At 37.2% G+C, this 22232-nt stretch overlaps 1 protein-coding gene across 1 annotated transcript in view; it reads right to left on the reverse strand.

Moving 5' to 3' along the window:
• ASXL3 (ASXL transcriptional regulator 3) overlaps positions 1–22232 on the reverse strand; it is a 131784-nt gene that overhangs the window by 87437 nt on the left and 22115 nt on the right. Inside the window, exons 2-3 of the mRNA XM_071554596.1 lie at positions 18540–18622; positions 17791–17793 (exon numbers count right to left, since the gene is read on the reverse strand). Of these exons, the coding sequence (XP_071410697.1) occupies positions 17791–17793; positions 18540–18622 (86 nt within the window). The remainder of the gene's footprint in view (positions 1–17790; positions 17794–18539; positions 18623–22232) is intronic.

The raw sequence follows: 22232 nt of genomic DNA on the forward strand, positions 1-22232 counted from the left end.
ATATCATGGAAGTCACATGGATGAAGTTTGAGGTGGATGTCCATCACATGGATGAACAGTCTGAAGGCTGGACAAGCCTTACAGATGTCCACCTGCAGCATCTGTGATTAAAGTACCCCAAAATAAGCAAACCTCCACAGGTTGGCATATGGGTGACTGTCAGGACATGGTCCCAAATACCTGTAAACCCCATTTTCTTCTTCATGTACACATTTGGCTGAGCCTCAGCTGGGTCTGATTGTCTCCCCTGACAATCTTGCTGATCTCCTTCCTCTGCACTAGACCTATCCTTCTCTGCAGGTAGAGAAACTTCCTTCTATTGCCCAAGTCATAATTTCCAACTTACCAATCTTATGAGTCTCTATCTACAGTTAGCTTGAGACTGCTATGTAGGTAGTCCATAAGCAGCAAGTAGCCAACAAAAACTGTCAGAACTGAGAGAGTCAAAGGACTCCTTAGGTTGGCCCTGACTTGCCATGACATGCCACCAAAGTTCTCAGAAGGTGGAGCTTTCAGAAGAGTTTTCCTGAAGCTTTCTCAAGATGACTGAAAACTGCTGTAAACTGCAGATCTCTGATTAGCTGCCTCTGCTGGAGATCTGGAATGGAGCAACAAAATACGCTGCAAAAGAACAACAGGACTTCTGAGCTGCTGCACCACCCATGAGGAAGCCCATGCAGAATCTTAACAGTGGCTTCATTAACTCTGTTGCACAATGAAAAAGGAAAAGAAGAACAAAGTGTTGCCAGAAAACCGCTGTCAGCCAAGACTAGTTCAGAAGGCTGAGTAGGATTCCTACTTTATCATGCTGTACCAGGAACGTAATCCTGATGTAGTCACAGCTTCCAGCCACACTTCTCCCCAACTGATCAGAAGAATTTCCAGCCTTTTTTATCATCCACAGCAGGGACTTCAGTTACCACAGCTGTAATGGTTACAAGGCACCACTCTGCAGTTATGCCAGCAATAGTGCCAGCAATTTCTGTACCTTATGTAAGTCCATGGAGTAGTTTCTGCTTTCACCAACAAGGTTTGCACCAAGTCTAGTACTGAGCTCATGTCACTTTCTGCCAGCTCTGCCACTCAAAGAAGCAGCTTGAATGGCTTCCCTCTAAGGCAGACCACATGTTCCTGTCTCCATGACGTGTTCTCTCCCCACCCTACTTTTTTCTTTATTTAGTTCTTGATTATTTCCCCAAACAACCATGTGAACACTTGTGCCAGCAGCCAGGGAGGTGGGCAGTGCAGAACAGGAAAAGCAGCTCAGAGAGAGTGGGATTATTCTTTTGGCTACAATATTGGTTTACAGTAATTGGAGAAGGATGGCCTCAGACTGACACAACTAGTTCCCATTTCAGACTCCTCAGCACAAGGCCTGCATTTCACCTTTTGTCAGTTAACACAACACGCTCCCTCCAGCCGCTCCTGAACCTACATGCCAGATGCAGCTGGCTCGCCTCAGCCGTAACCCCCTGGGTTGCTACATCTGGACGCAGAGGAGGCGAGAGGCGGAGGAACCACCCTGCTGAGAGAAAGCCGAATTACCAAGATTGAACGAGCTCCATATCCCCACACGTTCTCCCACTCAAGCCTAATGTCATGTCTCTGCTCTCTCATGTGATATCTGTGAAGTTTTCCAGTCATTGCCATTAAAACTAACTGCAACTAAATTTATAAAACTGGAAGAGGTGCCTATGTACACACATTTCCTTCTGCCTTCCCCCAGTAATGAAAACAGAAGAGGCAAAACACAACATACTACTATGACCTATTAGAATTAAATTTTAAAAGGCAAGCATAATTCAGTAAAAAGGCTTAAATTATGGTAAGATTTAACCATTTAAGGAAATAATAAAAAAGTGTTCCCAAGGAAAGTACTGTACGAACTGCTTTAGTAAGTACTACAGAGTTTAAAACTATTGCTCATATTTTATAAGAATTATGGATTTATTTCTTTATATCAGAAACCTTTACATCTTTAATATGTTACCTAATGTTGAGCTACCAGACTGTAATATGATATGACATTATGAAGTAATATTTCTCTCTGGTAGAAAAAACATCACTAACACATATTCCTATGCTGAATTAAAGTGATTTATTTTTCTTTCTTTACACTCACTAGCAAAATTCTTACTGAGTTATCCTAACTAAATTGGCTTATTAACTTTGCCCATTCCTCAAAAACTGGCACATGCCAACATGCTGGCCTGCCAGAGATTGCTATGCTGTGTCATTTCAGCCTCACCACCCACTTGCCTAACTAATCAATTGTCCAAATCAGTAAGAAAGTTCTTAATGCTTACTACAATTTCTTTGGAAATTTTTACCTGGAAAGGATGTATCTATTCACTGAATGGCAATGCTGAAATCAAAGCTGAGTTATTTTAATATAGGAATTTTACTGCTTTTACTTGAGGGAAAGTAATTTCCAGGGTCTTGGTTACTGCATACAAGCTCTCCCAGTCAGTTAAAAATTTTTACTTCTCTGCTAACAGCATTCAGTTACAGATTCCTCAATCACAGTGGACTTGCTTGGACTTGTTTAATTTTTGTTATTTTTTCTCTCATTTTCTTTTGCCTCTTTTTATTTGGTCCTTACCTTTCTTTTCCTTATCTCTCATTTCTATTCCTCTTCTTTCTTCCTCTCTTTTTTCCTCTTTTTTTTTTCTCTCCCACCTTGCATGTCTTTGCTTCTCCTCCGCCTTTCATTTCTCTTTTTTTTCCTTTATGTCTTCTCTCCCTACCCCTGTTCTCCTCTCCTTCTCCTATGTCCTCCCCTCTATTTTCTTTCTCTCATTTTTCATTGTCTTTTCTCTACCTGTATTTATTTTCTCTTTTTCTTTTCTCTCTTCATTTTTTCACCTTTTGTCTTTCCTTTCTTAGTTTTCTTTTTTCTCTTGTTTTCACTTATTTTCCTTTCTTTCCCCTTTTTCTTCTCATTTCTCTTCTTTTTATCTTGTATTTCTTTTTCCTATTTTTTCCCCTTTCTTTATCTTTCTTTCCTCTTGTAGTGGGTTAGCTTTGGCCAGCAGCCAAATGCCCACCCAGTCATCCACTCCCGCCTCCTCAACAGGAAGCAGGCAGAAAAGGGGATGAAAAACTTATGGGTTAGGGTAAAGGTAGGCAGATTGCTTACCAGTTACCTTAAGTGATAAAACAGGCTCGACTTAAAGAAAATTAATTTATTGCCAATTAAAATAGATTTGGGTAGAGAGAAACAAAAACAAAAAAATAAAAGTTTCCCTGCTCCAGGCTCAACTTTGCTTTTTTCATCCCTGATTCCTCTACCTTCCCCTCACTGAGTGTCACTGAGGAATGGAGCATTACAGTGAGTCCACAGCAGCTTTTCTCTGCTGCTGCTTCCTCCTCACACATTTTGTCTGCTCCAGCTCTACATGGGCAACACCTCCTTCAGAAAGTATCCCAATGTCCCAGCACAGTGTCCTTCACAGGCTGCAGTGAAGTTATCTGCTCTGGTGTGGCCCTTCACAGCTTGCAAGGGACCCCGCTCTGCTCTGGTGCCCAAATCACCTTCTCCCTTCCTTCTTCTCTGACCCTGGTGTTTACATGACTGTTCCACACATTCTTTTGTACCCTTCTCTTCTGCTTGAGTCCTGGTTTTGTCCTTTCTTAAATATATTACCACAAAGGCACCACTATCTTGGCTGCTGGGCTCTGCTGTGCTTTGTGGTGGGGTTGTTGGCATCAGCTGTGTCTGCACAGAGGCTGTCTCGCAGTCCCCCAGTGCCTCGTCATGTACACCTCTCCTCTTTCTTCTCTTTTTTTTTTTCCCCGTCTCCTTTATCTTTCTACTTTCCCATTGTCCTGGTTCAGTAATCACTGTGTGGGTGTGGCCAAAGCTGTGCATTCTCTACCCTCTATGTAATCTCTCATGAACTGTTAACAATGGACCATTTGCAGCAGCTGCCCAGGGCACACCCAACCCCTCAGGTTGTGAGCTGAGTGTTAGAGAAATCTGTGAGATAAGAGCTGTGATAACTCCCCTCCAGGGAGTCATTAGAACCTTCACATCCAGCCTGAGGGGTCGTGTCTGCTAATGGGCCATCAACAATTCCAAAAATACCCCATGACTCACAGAGTTAGATCACCCACTGGGGTACTTCCTGTCCTGGGGGAGGTACTGGACCTTCCCACCTGAACCTGAGCATAGATAATCTTGGGGGTTTGGGGACTTCTGGTACCACTCGTCAGATTCAGAGGAGGACCAGAACCTCAACAGGAGGGGACCACCACTCTCAATCAGACTGTGACCGTCATCTGCACCAACAGGGTTTTCACCTCCTTTTACTTTGGACTCAGAGGAACCACGTGGGTCTCAGCACAGGGGCTAACAAAACCCCATTGTGTTTGTGTTCCAGGGTGCTGGGTTATACTTCTGGGTTTTGTGGGTTAAAACCAATTACTCTTTGCGCCATTGTATTTATAGTAATATATTTTATTAAATTGTAACTCTGATTTATAATCTCTTTCATGTTGGGTTCACTTGTCTGCCAGTTTACCTTTAAACCAGCACACCCATCTTCTCTGTCTTCAATCTCCACTTTCTTCTTTGTTCTCCTAGTCTCTTTTCTCTTTCTCTCTTACCCTCCCCATCTCCATCCTACAATATCTTAATCTGTTAGAAGAAACATACTTCTTTTAAAGCAGAAGTATAAAACTATAATAAACCTTTTTATGAACCAAAATCAACTAAAAACCCAAAATTCAATTTGAGTTTTGTTCATTTTTACTCAAAACCAAAGAAAGTGCACCATATCTTATGCCTTTTCATTCAGAATTTTTTGGAAAATTTCCACAGCTTCTCTGTTCCCTCTCTCCATTTTTCAATTAGGATATATGACTTTTAACTGAAGGAATGGAGAATTTTGAAACAAAATATCAAATTCTGGGACAATTATTTAAAAGTGACATGTTTAACATCCAAGACATTGCATCTAATCCAAAAAGAAAAAGCTAAAACATATGAGAACAATGTGTTTCTACATCTTCAGATCTTACCCAATCAAAAAAATAACTCTTAAAATCTATTGTATCATGTGAGAGAATGAACAAATAAAAAGAAACATTTTTTCCTGTATAAAAGATTTTTCTCAATACCTTTGTATTTGAAGAGTAATTCAGCACTTAAGAAAGTTTTACTCAATCACAAATAGAGCCAGAAAAATCCAACTGATATAAACAACAAGGAAGCTTGGAATAGTCACAAATAAATAAAGATTAGACCCAAAACAAAATTACTCTTTTCTAGTAATACTTATTCCTGCAAAAATGGTTGTATAAGCAAGACCATGCTTTCACCTTCAGCATTAAAATAAATGTAACTCCTACAATTTGGCTGACTAATAAATGCCAATTATGTGCTTAAAATATTTTTGTTAAGAGCTGTTACCTGCAAGAAAAACCTAAAAATAAATGCAGAATGGCAAATCACAGTACACTCTGTAACTAAAAATATAGCAACATATGACTTATTGTATTGTGTCAAATTAAAATATTTGTGTGGATGTGAAATGTTTAAGTTATATTTGCTGTACATCAGGGAGTTTAATTTGGCAAAACAGCACAGCAAAACGTTCTTTCCTTCCCTCAAAGGACAAAGCAAATAATTTTATTTTTGTGTTTTAACTTACTCCAGCTGTTGCAATTCAGTCTATTAGAAGATCTCCTTATTCTTTTTTGACTTAAAACAGCTCCTTAAGTCTGGAACTGGGAGACTAAAGTATCAATTTAACTTATAAATAAAAGTCAATCTAATTTCAAAATGTCACACACAATGTTTTCAAATTATACAACAATAGAAACCACCAAATATTTTGTGAAAACATAGCATTGATAATTAAAAGTTTTAGACTGGCCATTCTTGATAGGCACATCATTCCATCTCAAGAGAAGCCATTAATAAAGGCCCTCTGAACGTAGGAGCTGAGACACAAATGCCAAAGAGAGCCAAAGAACCTAAAAATAATATGGCTCACAAAAAAATTCACTCAACCAGAAATTGCTTACTGTTTTTAGTAAAGATTTCAATGTAAAGTTTAATATTAAATTAACTAACAGTACAAATCATGTAATTAATTCCTGGATTGTAGCTTGGGCAGAAATAATCTTATACCAACACATTTTAGTTGATACAGTTAAGTACAACATCTGACTGAATGATGTTTTGATGGAATAGTTTACATTTATACCATTAAGCTACTACTACAGAGAAAGATTAATGGTTGGATTAGGTTCAGTGGTGGGTTTTGGATGAAAGGGACAGAAAGCTAAGAGTACAAATACAGTTTGACTGCCTAATCTTCACTGGCCAAGAAAAGATTCCTTGACTGAAGGCAAGCAGTCTTTAATAAAACCTAAACAACAATTTCCAAAGAGTTCCTTGCTCTTGCTTATAGGTCAGGCTTTTTCTTTTATGATAACTATAGGGGATACATGTTACTTTTTACACATTGATTTCACATTTGATGATGGTTCCTCAAAGTATTTAGCAGTCTAGAAGACAAAAACTTCAGGTGTATCGGTAACATAAAAATTAAGAAAGGAAGTAATGGGGGCCATTTGCGAGAGAGATTAGTTCTCTGGATCCCTCACTTTTTTATTTTCTAATTAAATATAAAAGCATGAAAGTGAATCTCTGAATGGTGTATATTGATGGATTCCTGATAGCAAATAAACATATCTTAAGATTACTAAAATATAAATGATACAGCAATAGCTATGAATGCTGTAAGATCCTAAATAGTATGACTCAGCTATGTTTGCTTCTTTTTTGCTTGCTGGAAGGTAGTACTTACTAAAAAGAACTACTAGTTCCCATTTTCCTTTCCTCCTATTACGAATACAATGAAAACCAACAGAAATTAGAGGAAAAAATAAATCTGTCCACTCTTATCTATTGAGGGTAAACAGCAAAACAACTCTTAGGGATCATTTGAGCTCTTTCCTATACTCTTTGCTATTGGAATAACTGAGCAAAGTATGTATTTGAGTATAATTTTATAATTTACAACCTTATATGTACATAACAACGAATGTACATGTAAAGAGGTGAATTTGTGTCTGCAGGTGTATTTACAAGCCCACAAATACAAGTTTCATGCACACAGATTTTAAGTTATTTTATTTATATTTTGATTTGAGGTGTATGTTTTGGTTCTCAGTTCTTTTTTAATATTGTAAATATTTGCCACCCACACAATTACTGGTTCCAGCATACAGCTATCATAAAACAGACTCACTGACAAATGCAGAGTTTATTGGGATTACAAACTGAATATGGGAGCTTTCTATACTGCTGAAAGAAAATCAAACCTTGAATAAAACACTTCTTTCACATGACAGTACATAAGCAAGCAAAATACATTCAGGCACTTTCTAAATTCTCTTTTGAAATGACGAGTGTTCACTTAATTTCACAGTAATGAAGACTACCTACGAGACTCAAAATGAATAAAATGGAATTGCTATCAGCTAGCTTTAGACAGAAAAAGAAATCATGTAACAAATTCTCTGAACAGTTACACTTGATCTTTTTCATTGTCCTTAGTGGAATTCCGAGGCTTTTTTGGGGGAAGGGTCAATTCTAAAAAATATACTTCAAAATTTTAAATGAAATGTGCCAGTACATGTCTAAAAGAGAACTAAGTAAATTTCTCAGCTCATGTAATACGAATAGTAGAAAAAGGAAAAAAAAAAATCTCAGATTTTTCCATGTGTTTTGCCCTTCAGTTAAGAAATAGTATAATTACAGGTATACTGAAGGATATACATCCATATTTTTATGGAAACAAAGACATCCACAGCAAACTGTTCCAGAAAAATAAATTATTACTAGAAAATGATGCTTTCATAGAAAGCCTGACAATGTTTTCTTCTTTCATATTCAAGTAAAACAGATTTAATTCAGTCTGCCAGAAACAGCTATGCTTCTGCTCTGTGAAAAATATGCTAATGATGAAAATAAGGACTTGACAATTTACTGAATACTAAGCGGAAAATCTGTAATGAATTGCCTGTGTTGTAGTGTTCAGTTTAGGCTCATTTTTTCCTTAGTTGCTATGGAATACTAGAAATAGCATAAAGAAGATTATACTATTTTGTAGGATGCTGTGCATGTCCCTTAAGACAGAATGCTCAGAAATAAAGACAAAAGTCAGCTGAGGGATAAATGAAATGCAAAGCAGTAATAAATAATAGGTTTAAATACTAACTTTTCAATGCAAAAGAGAAATACAGAGAACTACAAAACAGAAATGCCAAAAAAATTCAACCCCAACAAAGAAATCTCAATCAGCAACTAGTAAGTTGAAACCCAGAGTAATTCATTTTACACCTGCAAGGAAAAGCAGCTTCTTAGGTTACTCAGATGGTGCAACAAAAGTTCATAAATCCATTAAATGAAGGCATGTCTTCATGTTCCCAGCCAGACTTCAATTTTCACTGCTGGTTTTAAGCCACCAACAGATTAAACTCTCTTCCTAAGAATATTTTACCAGAGTGTACATTCAAAAGGTGACTCCTTCTAGCTAAAGTGTCTGTATCTATGTTTGAAATTTTTGTATATATGACTGTTCCTGACAGGCTTATGTATTGAATCACATTTGTCCAAATACTACCTAAAGTAAATACAGTAGATTATTTTTGCCTTTTCCAAGCACAGGAGAGCTGAACAAGATTGCTGGCTACTCAGCAAGAGTCTTGCATTTTACCCCTAGTCAGCATACACTGATATTAAGCTTTCTTGCAGGTCTTACTTCTGACATTTATTTTAAAATACTAGTTTATAACCTATGTACTATAGTTAATATGTGGCAGATCTTCATTTCAGAACAATGACAAAAAGAAGAACACATGCTGTCAAAACTCAGTTTCACAAAAATATTTTTGAAAATTTTGCGTATGGGCAACAATGGCCAAATATTGGGAAGCTCTTCTATGCCCTTGCTTCCCTTAAAAAGATGCTAGCAAAACAATCTGATAAAGGCAGTAAAATTGAAGAATGTATTTAATCTACCTACTGTCCACATAGTCATGGTTCAGTTTATAGAACTGCAGACAGACTTTGGATAAAAGAATAAGAAAACACTGTGCACTGAAAGATCTCCTCTCTTCAGTCATTTTTTTAAAAAGAAATCAGGCTTAAAGCACAACACTACATGAAACACACTACACATACAAAACAAAACAACCACCAAGCCAAACAAAACCCCCACCCCAAACAAACAAATAAACCAACCAAAAAAACTACCATTGCTGGGAGGATAGGTTAAAGATCTGGTGAAACTTTCCTAATGCAACTTCTGTGAGTATCTGATTGCTTTGAACGTGTTTAGGTCTCTTGGATATCTTTATTTAATTTCTCTCTCTCTCTGAAAAAGAGACACTATTTTTAATGCAGAATTACTCTTTGATATACTGAAACATTAAAGAAAAAAGATCTGTAGCATACAGCGTAGTTACACTGTCTAGGAGAAATGTGGGAAGAGAGATATGACACAATAAACTCTTTTGAAATAATGCTATGCATATGGTAACACCAATTTATAATGCAGAAGGTTTCTCTTTTCATCAGCCTGAACTACATTATTGCTTTTCAGACTCTTCCCATAGTAGTCTACACTAAGACACAACATAGGCAAACGACAAACCAAATTCTTACATTAAATATCAAAATATATTGATAAAGGAAACACTGTACTATGAAAAGCAACATTGAAATTTATGACAAATTTACATTATTTAGCCACAGCTGTTGTCTTCTACTTCAAAATTCCTTTATAGGAAGTGTTGTCATGACTGCACAAAATAACTAGTAAATCTTTTAAGACTGTCATTATCTGCACTGCTATCCATTGTTTGTTACATTTAAGTTGCTGGATTTACAGTTGTATTAAAAAAGGATATCTTTAACATTACATTAATGTTTTATGGAGATCTTAATTTCAGCAAATTAGGTTGTGATAAAGAGGACTTGGTATGCATTCAAACATAAAAGATTTTTGCAAAAGAGATACTTAGAATGTGAAACATGCTTATCACATTACAAAATCTACCTACCACAATTTTTCCTATTACAGCTAAATAATTAAACTTTTACTTTTTCACATATCTTCTGAATTATCATAACTTGAATATCTAATGATTGTACAGGTCACTCTCCCTTACCAAAAAGCATAAAAAAAAAGTAAAAAGCTTTATACAATGCACAAGCATAATGTTCTTTGAGAATATACAGATTATACAGATTAGGCTTGTGTGGCAGGAGTAGAAAACTAAATGGCTTCACAAGTAAAATTATTTTAATAGCACTGAGGAAGCAAGTGTCACACATACTGGATCCCTGTTTTCCCAATCTTTGCAGATGCATTTTACAGAACTGCTAACAAACGTGAAGCAAATAACTTTTTGGCAGATCTTTAAAAGAATTTTAAAAAAGTCAAGCAGCACTATTTCCTCTTACTTATAATGAAGGTGGAAAGGTGGTTACAATGTATGTTTTAGAACGCAAACACAGAGAAATATTATACCAAATGGAAAACTGAAGTCCTGAACGCTTCCTGAGCAAAAATGCATGTGGAAACAAAACATCAACTTGCTCATCTTAAAAAAACCCCAGAGAATCAGCTGTTCCAAAATCCAGGAAGGAAGCCATAAGAACTTTTCTAAACTGTTGTAAACCATCAATTGAAGGTTCCAGACAAGATAAAATTCTGGAATTATTATTTTCTCATATCTGGTCCTGGAACCAAACTAAAGAAGGACACTTGATTAGTCCCAAGTCAGGACATGAAATAAATACTGGGATATCCACGTTGTAATACTTTAGAAAACTGCAGGCACACGGAATGTTCAATGAATATTCTTTACAGCAAGAACAGTATCCTCCAAAGGATTCTGTGTCATACTCAAAAGGTTCTTACAATTTACAGTGTGTCACTTATCATCTGAAATACTTTTAAAATTAAATCCTCTGCTTAACAAAACTAATACAGGACTTTTCACCTGTGACATGAGTGTGATTTTTAGCCTGCCTGTAACAACTGGAGCACTTGCTACTTAAAAGAACCAAAATCAAACAAAGGTAATTTTATAAAAAATGCTGACATGCAGTCTGATTTTACTGGACTAATTAAAGTCCCTAGACAGAGACTCAACTGTCCTGTGAAGGAAAGAAGAGCAGCATTAAAACAAATACAACAGATACTTTCTAAAACACAGAGAAAAAATTAAGATAATGGTGGCTCAGGTGGAAAAAAAAATATATTCAAGGCAGTTAAACGTCTTATATTGAAATTTATCTTGCGTAACTATACATAATAGAAGATTCACCATCACTAATAAATAAAAATTCTGTCATCTTTGCAATTAGCAGATGGAAAACATTTGAGGTTCCATTAATTTTCCATCTCTTTAATTTGCGCCCAAAACCAGTTTTACAAATCAATACAAAGGTGGGATTACTGCTGTCCACACATAAGCAGGTTAGCTTTAAACGAACAGTAGGGTAATCACAATACAGCAATATGGAATCAAGAATTCACAATCCTGATCTTAGGCTTGAGTTAATACTATAGTTGTTTTAGGGCTACATCACTCCAAAAACTGAAACAATTACCACAGATGTGACAGGGGTGTGATTATTCAAGTTAAAGTGCCAAAGCTGGAATGCAGTAATATAGGAAACTGACTGGTTTTTCCTAGGCTGAACTCCAATGTGCATGACAATGCTGGGAATGCCTAAGCAAGAAGGAGTCAGCATGAGATTTTCGGCTGGCAAATTGCTGCTATCAAAACTGCCTACCAAATTAGGCAGTCTGTTGTTACACTGGGAAGAGCTGCATTTCAAAGAGGTGTCTGAAGTGAATTTATGCAAAAAGACAGGTTGTACTGAAAGTTTGTTTTTTTCGCTGCTCTACAGTCAAAAGCCACATCTGTAGAAGCATGAAAATCAACCTAATAATGCCAGGCAAAAGAGTCTGAAAAGCTTTCTCTCTCTCTCTTTCCATCAAGGCTTCCTTTCAGTACATTGCAGCGAATAACTATCTTCAGACAAAACAATGCACTCCCTTCAGCTGAAGAGGCTCCCAAATAAATTCTATCAGACATATGCAACCACAGAAGCCTCTTAACTGTCTGTGCTCTTCCATTAACAACCAGAGCCTTAAGACAAAAACTACGGTTCTTTCAATGAAATTTTTAAGTGGTTTTTTCCTAATTGGAGGGCATTTGCCTTCCCCCCCCCCTTTCAGTGAAAGGTAAAAACTATGACTTAATTAAGAATCAGAATGACATCTTGGAATGACTTAATGGACAAAGAAAGCAAAAAAATTCTCTGTCTACATGCATACACAATAAAACAAGGAACCTTAAAATGATAAACAACAGAAGACAGTTGTCAGCTCATTTAGCCTATTTACAGAAACAGCAGCATTCAGAAGGGATTTTATTTTTAAGTCAATAGCTCTAAGGATGAAGTATGCAAAGGCTTAAAGAGATACTGTCAAAAAGATCAAAGGATTCACAAGTGACGGTAATATTTTCATGAGTCCCCTCTAACTTCAAAGTTAAATACAAACCCTGTACAGATCGTGTGTTTTATTCCATTGATGACTCCACTCAGCAGTTCAAAGTGGTTTTAATTCTAGCTAACCCACTAGTTTCATATTTCTGTACAAAGCGTGTAAATCTAGTAAGAGTGTCTTTGAGATTTATTAGTGTCACACTTTGCTGCTTTCCTAGGCTCAGAGGACTTAATATGTTATGATATCATTCATGATAAATATTATCAACACTGTAGAGTGCAGGAGAAACAGCACTATTGCTAGTGCCAATGGCAAGCATCTCTCCTTAGTCTTCTGAAAGACTACTGTCACAACAATAAATCAAGAGATGGCTTAGTCTTGTGGAGCAAAAGACAAAATACGCAGAGGAAAAAAACAGAGGAGGAGGAGATAGGAGTGATGCTGTGATTCCTGTAGCTGAAATTAAGATAAACAAAGAAACATCAAGGGAAAAAAGTTTGAGATTCCTCCTAGAAAATGAAAAACAGAATGAGACAAAGGAAATTTTTAAAAACTCTTCTATGATTTACCTGAACAGAATCAAAGTCACTTGACCATACAGAGGTCTGTTACTCTAGCTGAACAGCAAAATCACTCTGAAATTATCCCATTCCAGAATTCACAGTCCTGAATCTAATGGAGGAGGAAGGCAAATAGCTAGCATAGCTGTGGACTAAAGTTGCACTCCAAGAAATTAAACAGTGCTTGTCCCATTTTGAAATTTTATTGGCTTTTAACTTGTACTGAGAAACTTTGGCTTTAATCTTATCCAGACAAGTCAATTTCCCAGCCTCACCATGCAAAGGACAAAGGGAACTACAGAAAGCCAAGACGTAATCTAGGGTTATTAGCATCAAACATTTATCAGAGTTTGGCTGGATATTCTCCCCTAAGACTCAAACAATGTGTATGGTCCAAGTACTGAAAACTCATCTACAAAAATTCATAGGAAAACAGGGATCAAGAGATATGCTAGTTCATTCCCCTAGTTCAAGGCAGGTTCAACCAAATCTACATAATATCTCACAGGCATGTATCTAAATCGGTTTTGGAGAGACACAGAGATCTCTCACATCTCTCCCACAGCTTATGACAGAAATCAATCATATCTGTTAGAAAAAAAATGTACTGTCTAATCAGAATCTTCTCTTGCTCCAATTTAAAGGCTTTATTTCTTGTCCTGTCCATAGCAGACATTCAAGATAACTTATTTCCTCACTCTTTCACGTCTTTTATGTAGTTAAAGACTTACTATGTCTACACTCAATCTTTTCTTCCTTAATCCAAACACATGAATCATACCAACTTCTGTCTTATTTTTATCTCCCCAATAATTTTAAGCAATCTTTGATGGGTCCTATTCTTTGTGAAGGTGCAGTGCCCCAAAGAGAAGGGAACAGAAAGGTTATTTCTGGTGGTTCTACCGGCAATTTCCAGGTAATGACAAAAACCGACAAAACCAAGGATGATACTAGGGTCAGAGTTTAATACAACAAGAAACCAGGAGAATTACAGAGCAGCTTTTTTTTTTTCTGTGAGAATCAGCAAAAACTTTTAAGACATAAGACCTAGTGAAATATACCAATTATGACCACGGAGGCATCTCTTGGGAAAAGAAAGACAGGGACAGAGAAGCATCTGGCAAGTTTCTGAGCAGTTAGAAATGAAGGGAGTACTAGGTTTGACTTGAACCCATGGGGAAGAAGCAGCTGAAAACACTGAGTGTTCATGCAGGGATGATTCTGTATATTTACGAAAATAAGGGAGAACAGAAAAAGAAGAAAATCAGCTTCAAGAAATTAAAACTTCAGCAAACTCATCCACAACATGCAGAAAGACATTTCTGTAAGCACGCAGCAGACTGGAAACTGGCTTGCTTTTCCATAAAGGGGCAGCACTGAGCACATACCAAATACAGAGGAGTGCTATTGCCTAATCACTAAGGTGTCTATGATTAGACAGCTGCTAAAACCAACACCAGGAACAAACATGGAAAAATTGATTAGATGATAATTAAATAAATTATATATTCTCAAATCAGTTAAATCTGTTGAAATTCACCATAGGTAACCAAAGCTGACTGGATCAATCTCAGAATTACCAACAGCAATGTTTGAGAATCTGTAGAGGACAGCATGATTCCAAAACACTTAGCGACTAGCTTAAAAAAAAAAAAAGGAAAAAATCTAGTCCAAGGAAGTACAGATGCAACAACTGAATTTCGATCTCCACCCAATACGGAATAAAAATTATTTCAAAGTATCTAGCAAATAAGTTGATTAATACATAGAGCTGTCAAGAACAAATTACTTCAAGTCTATCAAAATATTCTTTGTGACATAGCAGCAGACCCTGTAGCTAGAGAAGCAGCAGTAGGTATCCTATAGCCCAAGCAGGTATACTATAGCTTGAGAATGATTGTTTGGAAATTGTTTTTCATGGGACTTCCATAAGCAAAGAAGGGAAATATAACACTGCAAAAGGAAACAAGTCCTAATAAGCAGATGACACTAAACTTGGAAGAGCTGCAAGCATGCTGAAAGACAAGAGTACATGGTTAAAGCAATCTCATTGAATTAGAGAAACGATCTGCAGAAAACCTGAATGCAATTCAGTAAGGGAAATTCTAGACCTTAATAGGAAAAAGTAACAGCAGAATTACAAGATGGTGAACAACTATTGAGGCAGCAGCAGTGAAAAGAAGCACTGAGGGGATCATACTCTGTGTCACACTAGCAAAATCAGAAACATCTCATGCTTGGATTTATAAAGAGCAGGTTGCAAGTCTAGAAATTTACAATGGGATAGGAAATATTTTCAAAAGAATGGGACAGTGGGTGCTAGGACAGAAAATGCAGAGCACTGTGCACTGAACTGAGGTGCTGTCTACTTTCCTTGTAAAGAGATTTCAGTGTCTGGGACTGTTGACACTGTTCACTATCAGCACAAGTATGAGTGTAAAATAAACATTTACCCCTCCTCCCCACCATCCCCAGAAGAAAATTATCTTTTTCTACATCCCCAAAATGTTTGCCTTAAAACATTTTATCCCTTCTAGGTAGCAGATCTGCCTGCCAGCCATTTTAAAACCAACCACCATAACAGGAAAGACACTTAACACGCACCTCCCCAAAGATACAGGAAACCTGGTAGGCTATAACCTCTCACAGGACATATCAGTCAAGTTTTTATTTTTGTTTCTAACATATATCTGCTTTGTAACTTTGAAATTTTCTTCCTTTTGTATTTAATTATTTGAGTAATACAAAAATAAATGTGCAGCTTGATGTCTTATGGGAAACAAAGGAAAAAAGAGGCTGTTTAGTCCGACAGTGTATTTTTAAAGATTACACATAATGACAATTAGATTGCTGAAAATCATTTTTTCAGATTTACTACCACAGCAAAAAGCTTTAGATTAATTAATGGTGCAATAGATATGAAAAATGACTAAGCCAATTAATCTCATTTCATTCATCTATAAATAGAACAGTAGAGAGGAGAATTTTTGAAGAACCTCATTTAGAATTACCAAGGTTCTCCTGACAATAATAATCACTACAAAGGAATAAGTAAAGTATATTAAAGTAGTAATATATTCCTGGCACAAGATCAGACTTGGAAGAAAACACAAATCAATACAGCATAAAATATGCTAGTGCTATTCTACTGCTTATGGCCAGGTGACTGCACATCATAAATTTACATCCCTTGCTCATCTTAGCTGGCTGCAGCAGAGAGACCAGGAAAGACCATCTTTAGTAACGGCAAAGGCACCACAGTGGCAGAAAGGTACTACAAGAAATTGCAGAGCAGGACAAAGCGAACAAAAGACCCTAAATTCAAGTACTGTGAAAACATTACTTAAACACAGACGCCAAATCAACAAATATATGTATGAAGTCAAATACCTTAGTGGATCCTACTAAGAGTTAGGCTCTAAGATAACTTTGCAGGTTTGTGCCTAATCAATATTGAAATACAGCAGGAACACCTTTTACATTAAATCATAAGTTAAATGAAAATCCAAATACTTTTAAAAAATCAATACAGAATCAACATTTTTTAAATTTTACAACTGCAGAATTTAGAGTATTTAGGCCAAGGAGTTGATGACTACCTAATCTATAACATAGTACAATGTTTCAAGTATGAAGAAAAGAACATTTGATTTTATCCTCCTCAGTTTCCTAGATACACAGGATCACATATAGCAATCCTGCAATCTACTACATGTTCACACATATCTGCACATATCATACCATGAATAACAATATGAAATCCTTTCCTATTTCTCTGGAGTTCTGTTTCTTAGTAACTGAAGAAATGAAAGAAGATGTAGCTTTGAACCTCTTTAAAGAAATCTTTATCTTATTTTTCATTTTGCAGCAATTAAAAAGGGCTTTGACATTTTCTATATTTAAAACATAAAACATTGCATTCGTTGCCCCCCATAGGTTTACCACTCCAAATTTTATTCATGTACTGATCATAAAACCAAGGATTTTTAAAATTACAACGAAATGCTATTATCAGTTGTCTCATATCACAAGAAGTAAGCAAAAGAAAGCAGTCTAATCACTGCTGTGAGAAACAGTATCTTAATAAAACAGATTTTCAAAATTGAGTTTTCTTGCTTTTTTGTTGTTGTATGCAAATCATTGCAGCATAACGCATGTTTGGACATTCATTTTCTAAAGTTTTCATTCCCTTGTTTCCTTGGCATCATTGCCAAATATGCTAGAAGCAATTTCTTGACAGGAACTAACGCACTTACTAAATCTGTAAAAGGTAGCAAATTCAAATTCATCTTGCACACCATCTCTTTTGTAATTCTACCAAGTACAGCCATTATGAGAATGTTATAAGGCTACCAACAAAGCAGTGCACGGTTATGCAGTGCAAACAATCACACACAGTGTACTTTTTTTTAGGAACAACAGTGAATTCATTAGAAACATGTTCCTTGGTTACTTCTGGTTCAACTTTACATGGCATTTGAAGTTCTCTTGTCCTAGGTTTTAGGCTCCCTACTAGCAGAAAATAATGAAAATAAAAGCAGATGTCTCTCTCTGTTTTGAGACAGCAAAAAGTATTAAAGCAATATATTGAACTAGAAAAATTTTACTATAACATTTAGAGAAGAGGAAAGTGCATTTTGCAGGAGACACCCCCCCACCACCAATGAGTTTTTTCCTACTTTTACTTCCTGCCCCAGTTTCCATTTACAGGTCACTTGAGGACCTACCAAGTAGACAGTCACCTCTGAGAACAAGAAGCTGCATGTCCATCTGAACCAATGTCAAAGGAAGACTATTGTTGATTTCTGTAGGCTCTGGATATCTCATCTATCCCTTAAAAGCTTAATGATTATCACTGAAATCTACATCCAGAGTATGCTGTTATTAAGCAGCTCAGCAGTGGACTTGCTGTATCAGTTATCAGTAGCTGTGTCCATCCTGTGCAGGCACACAGATAAGTTCCCAGTGTTCAAACACCCCCCTCTCCTTCCACTCCCAGTTCTTTATCAGCACAGCTCCTGATTAGCACAGGCAACACCAGCATGTCCTAACAGTGATTTAAGTGCCAGACCACAAACCCAAGGGAGAAAAGTACGATGAGTTTCATCTCGCACTTCTTCCATGCACACGGTGGCAGAGGTAACCCAGCAGTCAAGCCTCAGTCCTTAAGCAAAAATGAGATGTAGCACTGGGCTGTCTGAGCAGAATAAACTGTCTTTCCTAAAAACAAAGCCACCAGACTCCTTTCGGAAGGTACAAAGTTAAGCTGGTCAATAATCATTTTGAAAGACTTGAAGTAATAAACCTATCAGCTATATTTCCCAATTTGGTACCAGAAATCAATTCAGTCAGCACTAAGTTTTGTAAAGATTATATACCACTCCTGGATGTTTTTCAAAGAGATAGCAAAAATACAGAACATATAAACACTGACCTTGTTTCTTTTAACCCTTCTTTCTGAATGACTTCCAGTATTTGTTTTGCAGTCATTGGTGAGTTGGGGTACTTTTCCAATGCCTGGAAAGAAATAATAAATATGTAAGTGACAAGACACAGTAGTCCTGTGAATCTGAAAGGTTATGTGATCATGCAGTTTTTATGTAGTCATTTGTGAAAGGCAGGGAATGGTAGTGTTGAGACTGAAGTCCTCTGTCTGTTGGAAGGTCAGATACAACCCAGGAAACCACAACAAGAAAAAGATTTACTTGCTGCTTTTGCACATATCTGTTACATCTGCCTGGGAAAAAATTTTACCAGGTTCCAAGTAAGAGAGTTGAAGTATACAACTAATTTTATGACACAGCAACAGATTTTCTTTCAGGCACAAGGAGGAAAAAAAAAAGCACCAAAACCAAAGGGGAAAAATAATAGAAAAAGAGTAGCCTTTTCTTTGACTTTCATTCTTTAGAACTACTCAAGGTCATTTGAATATTCTAAACTTGGGGTTTGCTATCACCTCCAAAAAAATTGGCTAAAACCTTCCATTTGTAGAGAAGGAGCTACTGTGAGAATTGACACAGGGAGATTTCAATTTTAAAATGCTTTTTGTTTCTAAAAACAATGAAAAATTAAGAAGTCAGAACAGTCACAGCACATAAGATGCTACATGACAGAGTGCAGTACATTTTTCCAGTTCAGCTCAGTTTTACACTCCTTTGCCTTTTCCAACTGAGCCCAAAGTAAGTCACTCCTCTTTACAGATAGAACCATCTTGTAGGGATTTTTCTGATTTTCCACTCCCTTTTTGACTCCATCAGTTTAATGCTGTTAAACAAACAGCCACTCTTCAGCTCATGTAAAGTGCCAGACTGACAGCCCTGAAAAATAAAAGCTTTCCATCAGCAGTAAAAGGTGTGGCACAGGCTACAGCAGTCAAGCTTCCCAGAGCACCTTGCCAAGGTATCTCAGCCAGAACTTCCATTTCTAACCTGTGTAAATGTAAAATCAGTTTGATCTGATTAATACAATCCTGAGCTTCTCTCTAGTAGTTCCCAAACGATGGCAATTCTGAAAAGAGCTACTACTATATGGATACCTGCCCACTAGAAACTAGAGACAACACCACATCCTATCACGCCAAGGCAAACTGTGAGGGATGCTAGCCAGGGCTGTAATTCAAGCAGCTCACCTAAAGCCAAAGCCTCCCTACTCACTACAACTTGACCAGCTCAGACCTCTCCTGCCATTTTAGAGTTCTGATTTACTGCCTGTTCTCTTTCACAGCCAAACACAGTTTACCAAATCCTTCAGTTCTTTTTTAGAGATGAGCTTTGTATCCTTTATTTCTCAGTTCCACAAAGGAAAATGTGCAAGTCAGGGCTGCACTAGAAAGGTCTGAGAGCTGAACTGAGCTTATTTCATGTACATCAATAGGCAATATTCAAAAGGGACCCATCAGGAAAGGAAAACCCATAGGTGATTTGAAAGGAGAGAGAAGAGAGGGTAGGAAAGAGTAAGAGTACAGCAATGAGTAAGGATGGAAGGAACTGCACACAGGGCTGGGAAAAGGGCCATTGCACAGCAAGGGAAGAGAAATGACATGATGTATTAGTGACAGAACCACAATGACACATTGGAAAAATGACAATGTGTATAAAGATTAAGACTAGGATGAGAAAAGATTAATGATGTGAAGAAACAAAAATGAAAACTTTAACCTCCAGGAAGAAGACAAAGGGCAAGGTAAAATGAGAATTTACCAAAACAAAGGAAAAAGAAAGCAAACTGGGAACATTCCAGAGGGCAAACTGGGAAGGACGGAAGAGGATACTACACTGTACTGGACACGGCTATGAAGGAAACTGTGTGCACTTGAAAGTGGGGTTACTCACTGTGGAGGATTCCCTGTTTCTCTTCCTGAGTACAGGCCCCTCAGCACACCTGGGCAGCTCCTCCCTGCAATTGAGAAAATTTGGGTAGCCCTGTCCCCTTCTCTATGACATCACATCCTACGCTATAAAGTCAGTAAAAGTGACAAGTATTACCACAAGAGTTCAACAATAATGGGAAGGAAACAATAAAGCTACGCAAACATCAGAAGTCACCCTGTCCTGGACAATGGAAGAAGGGAGAGCAATTTGTGCTGAGGAAGCTGCACTGAACTGGCTGTGGAAACAATGGCCAGACATACGGATAGGGAAGATCATCTTCACCAAACAACAATGAAATCAACAAGCAGGATGCGAAACACCAATACACAAAGTTTAATGAAACCCCCAGGGCAGATTTCAAATACCACAGTATGAAGTGAACACATTCAGGGTATAATAACAAACTGAAATGTAGAGTATGCCAGACAGGCTGAAAGCGCAGGAGTAAACAATTGCCCATTGTGTGGACTTGCTTTATACTGGACATGTAGCGTGGGCTGCAGTTCATATACCCCATGAATTCAGTTCTGTTCGTCTAACCCTTTAAACCCTGTTATTTGAAGAACTGTTCATACCCTAACTAAAAAGCATTAATTCTCCAATTCAAACACTGCTTAAGTTGAAAGTCTCGTTACTGTGTACATTATTAAGTTTTCTTTATCAGAATGAAGATTAATTCAGCAGAGAACCTTAGCAAGGATGGAGGTTTTTCTGCCTCTCCCATCATGATGTCTGTCCTTACAGTCATTCTTCCCCCTCCCCCCAACTTTAACTTAGCCATTTATCACAGTAAGAAAATAAAAATAATTACTTGTACAAAAATTTCAATGACAATATAATTTTCTTCCCTCGGTAATGGAAAACAGCATCAGAGTATTATTTAAGATTCTGTGAGCTAATGAATATACTGAACTGGTAATTACACCAGCGTCTCTTGCCTCTGTATCTCACCACTAACATCACTAAACGCCTGCCATCTCTTTTGCATTTCTAAGACTTTTAAAAATAGTATCAGAAATTCAAGCTGAATAACTTAACTGTGCCTTAAGGCAAATAACATACTGAAATGCAGTAGCGTAGTTAAGTCACAGGCTTCCTGGTCAGAAAAGTAATGCACATCAGGGGGAAAAGCCCTAACCTGTTTTAAATATCTTTCTCCTTCCTCCCACTTCATTCACCAACACTCATATTGCATACAGGCAGTGACTAATAATGATGAAATTAAAGCATACCAAAGAACCATCATGAAGAATATGACTGTTTCGATGTATTTTGTTAAGAAGGACAATGGCAGAAGAATGGTTTGCGCTGACTGCAACCTCTATCACAGAGGATCAAATATGCTCTATTTATTCCTGCCATTCAACCACAGCCTCAGAAAGGAACAGCCACTAAATAACTGGGACAAATAATGTGATACCCATCAGGACAATCTGAAAGAGAACAGAAGTAGTCATTGCACAGAACACATTCTCAGTGTTCATTCCAACCCAAGTTAATGGCTCAAAGAGAAGATGGCTCGGATCCTAACAAGGACAGTGGAAATCAAACCATGCAGCAAATGGTGGCAGCCAGTTGTATTTGTCTCACCTACAAGTATCAACTCACAACCTCAGATTAAGTAAGCCTGCAGATGCCATGAACACATGTATTCCCAGTTTCACTGGAAAAGTCCTGTCAGTTACAGGGGACAGGAATAAATACAAATTCCTTTTCTCATCATAGCATCTATCATCTTCTGACAACTGCTTGAAAAA

This window comes from Pithys albifrons, chromosome 4 (genome assembly GCF_047495875.1).
Source record: "Pithys albifrons albifrons isolate INPA30051 chromosome 4, PitAlb_v1, whole genome shotgun sequence".
NCBI lineage: Eukaryota > Metazoa > Chordata > Aves > Passeriformes > Thamnophilidae > Pithys > Pithys albifrons.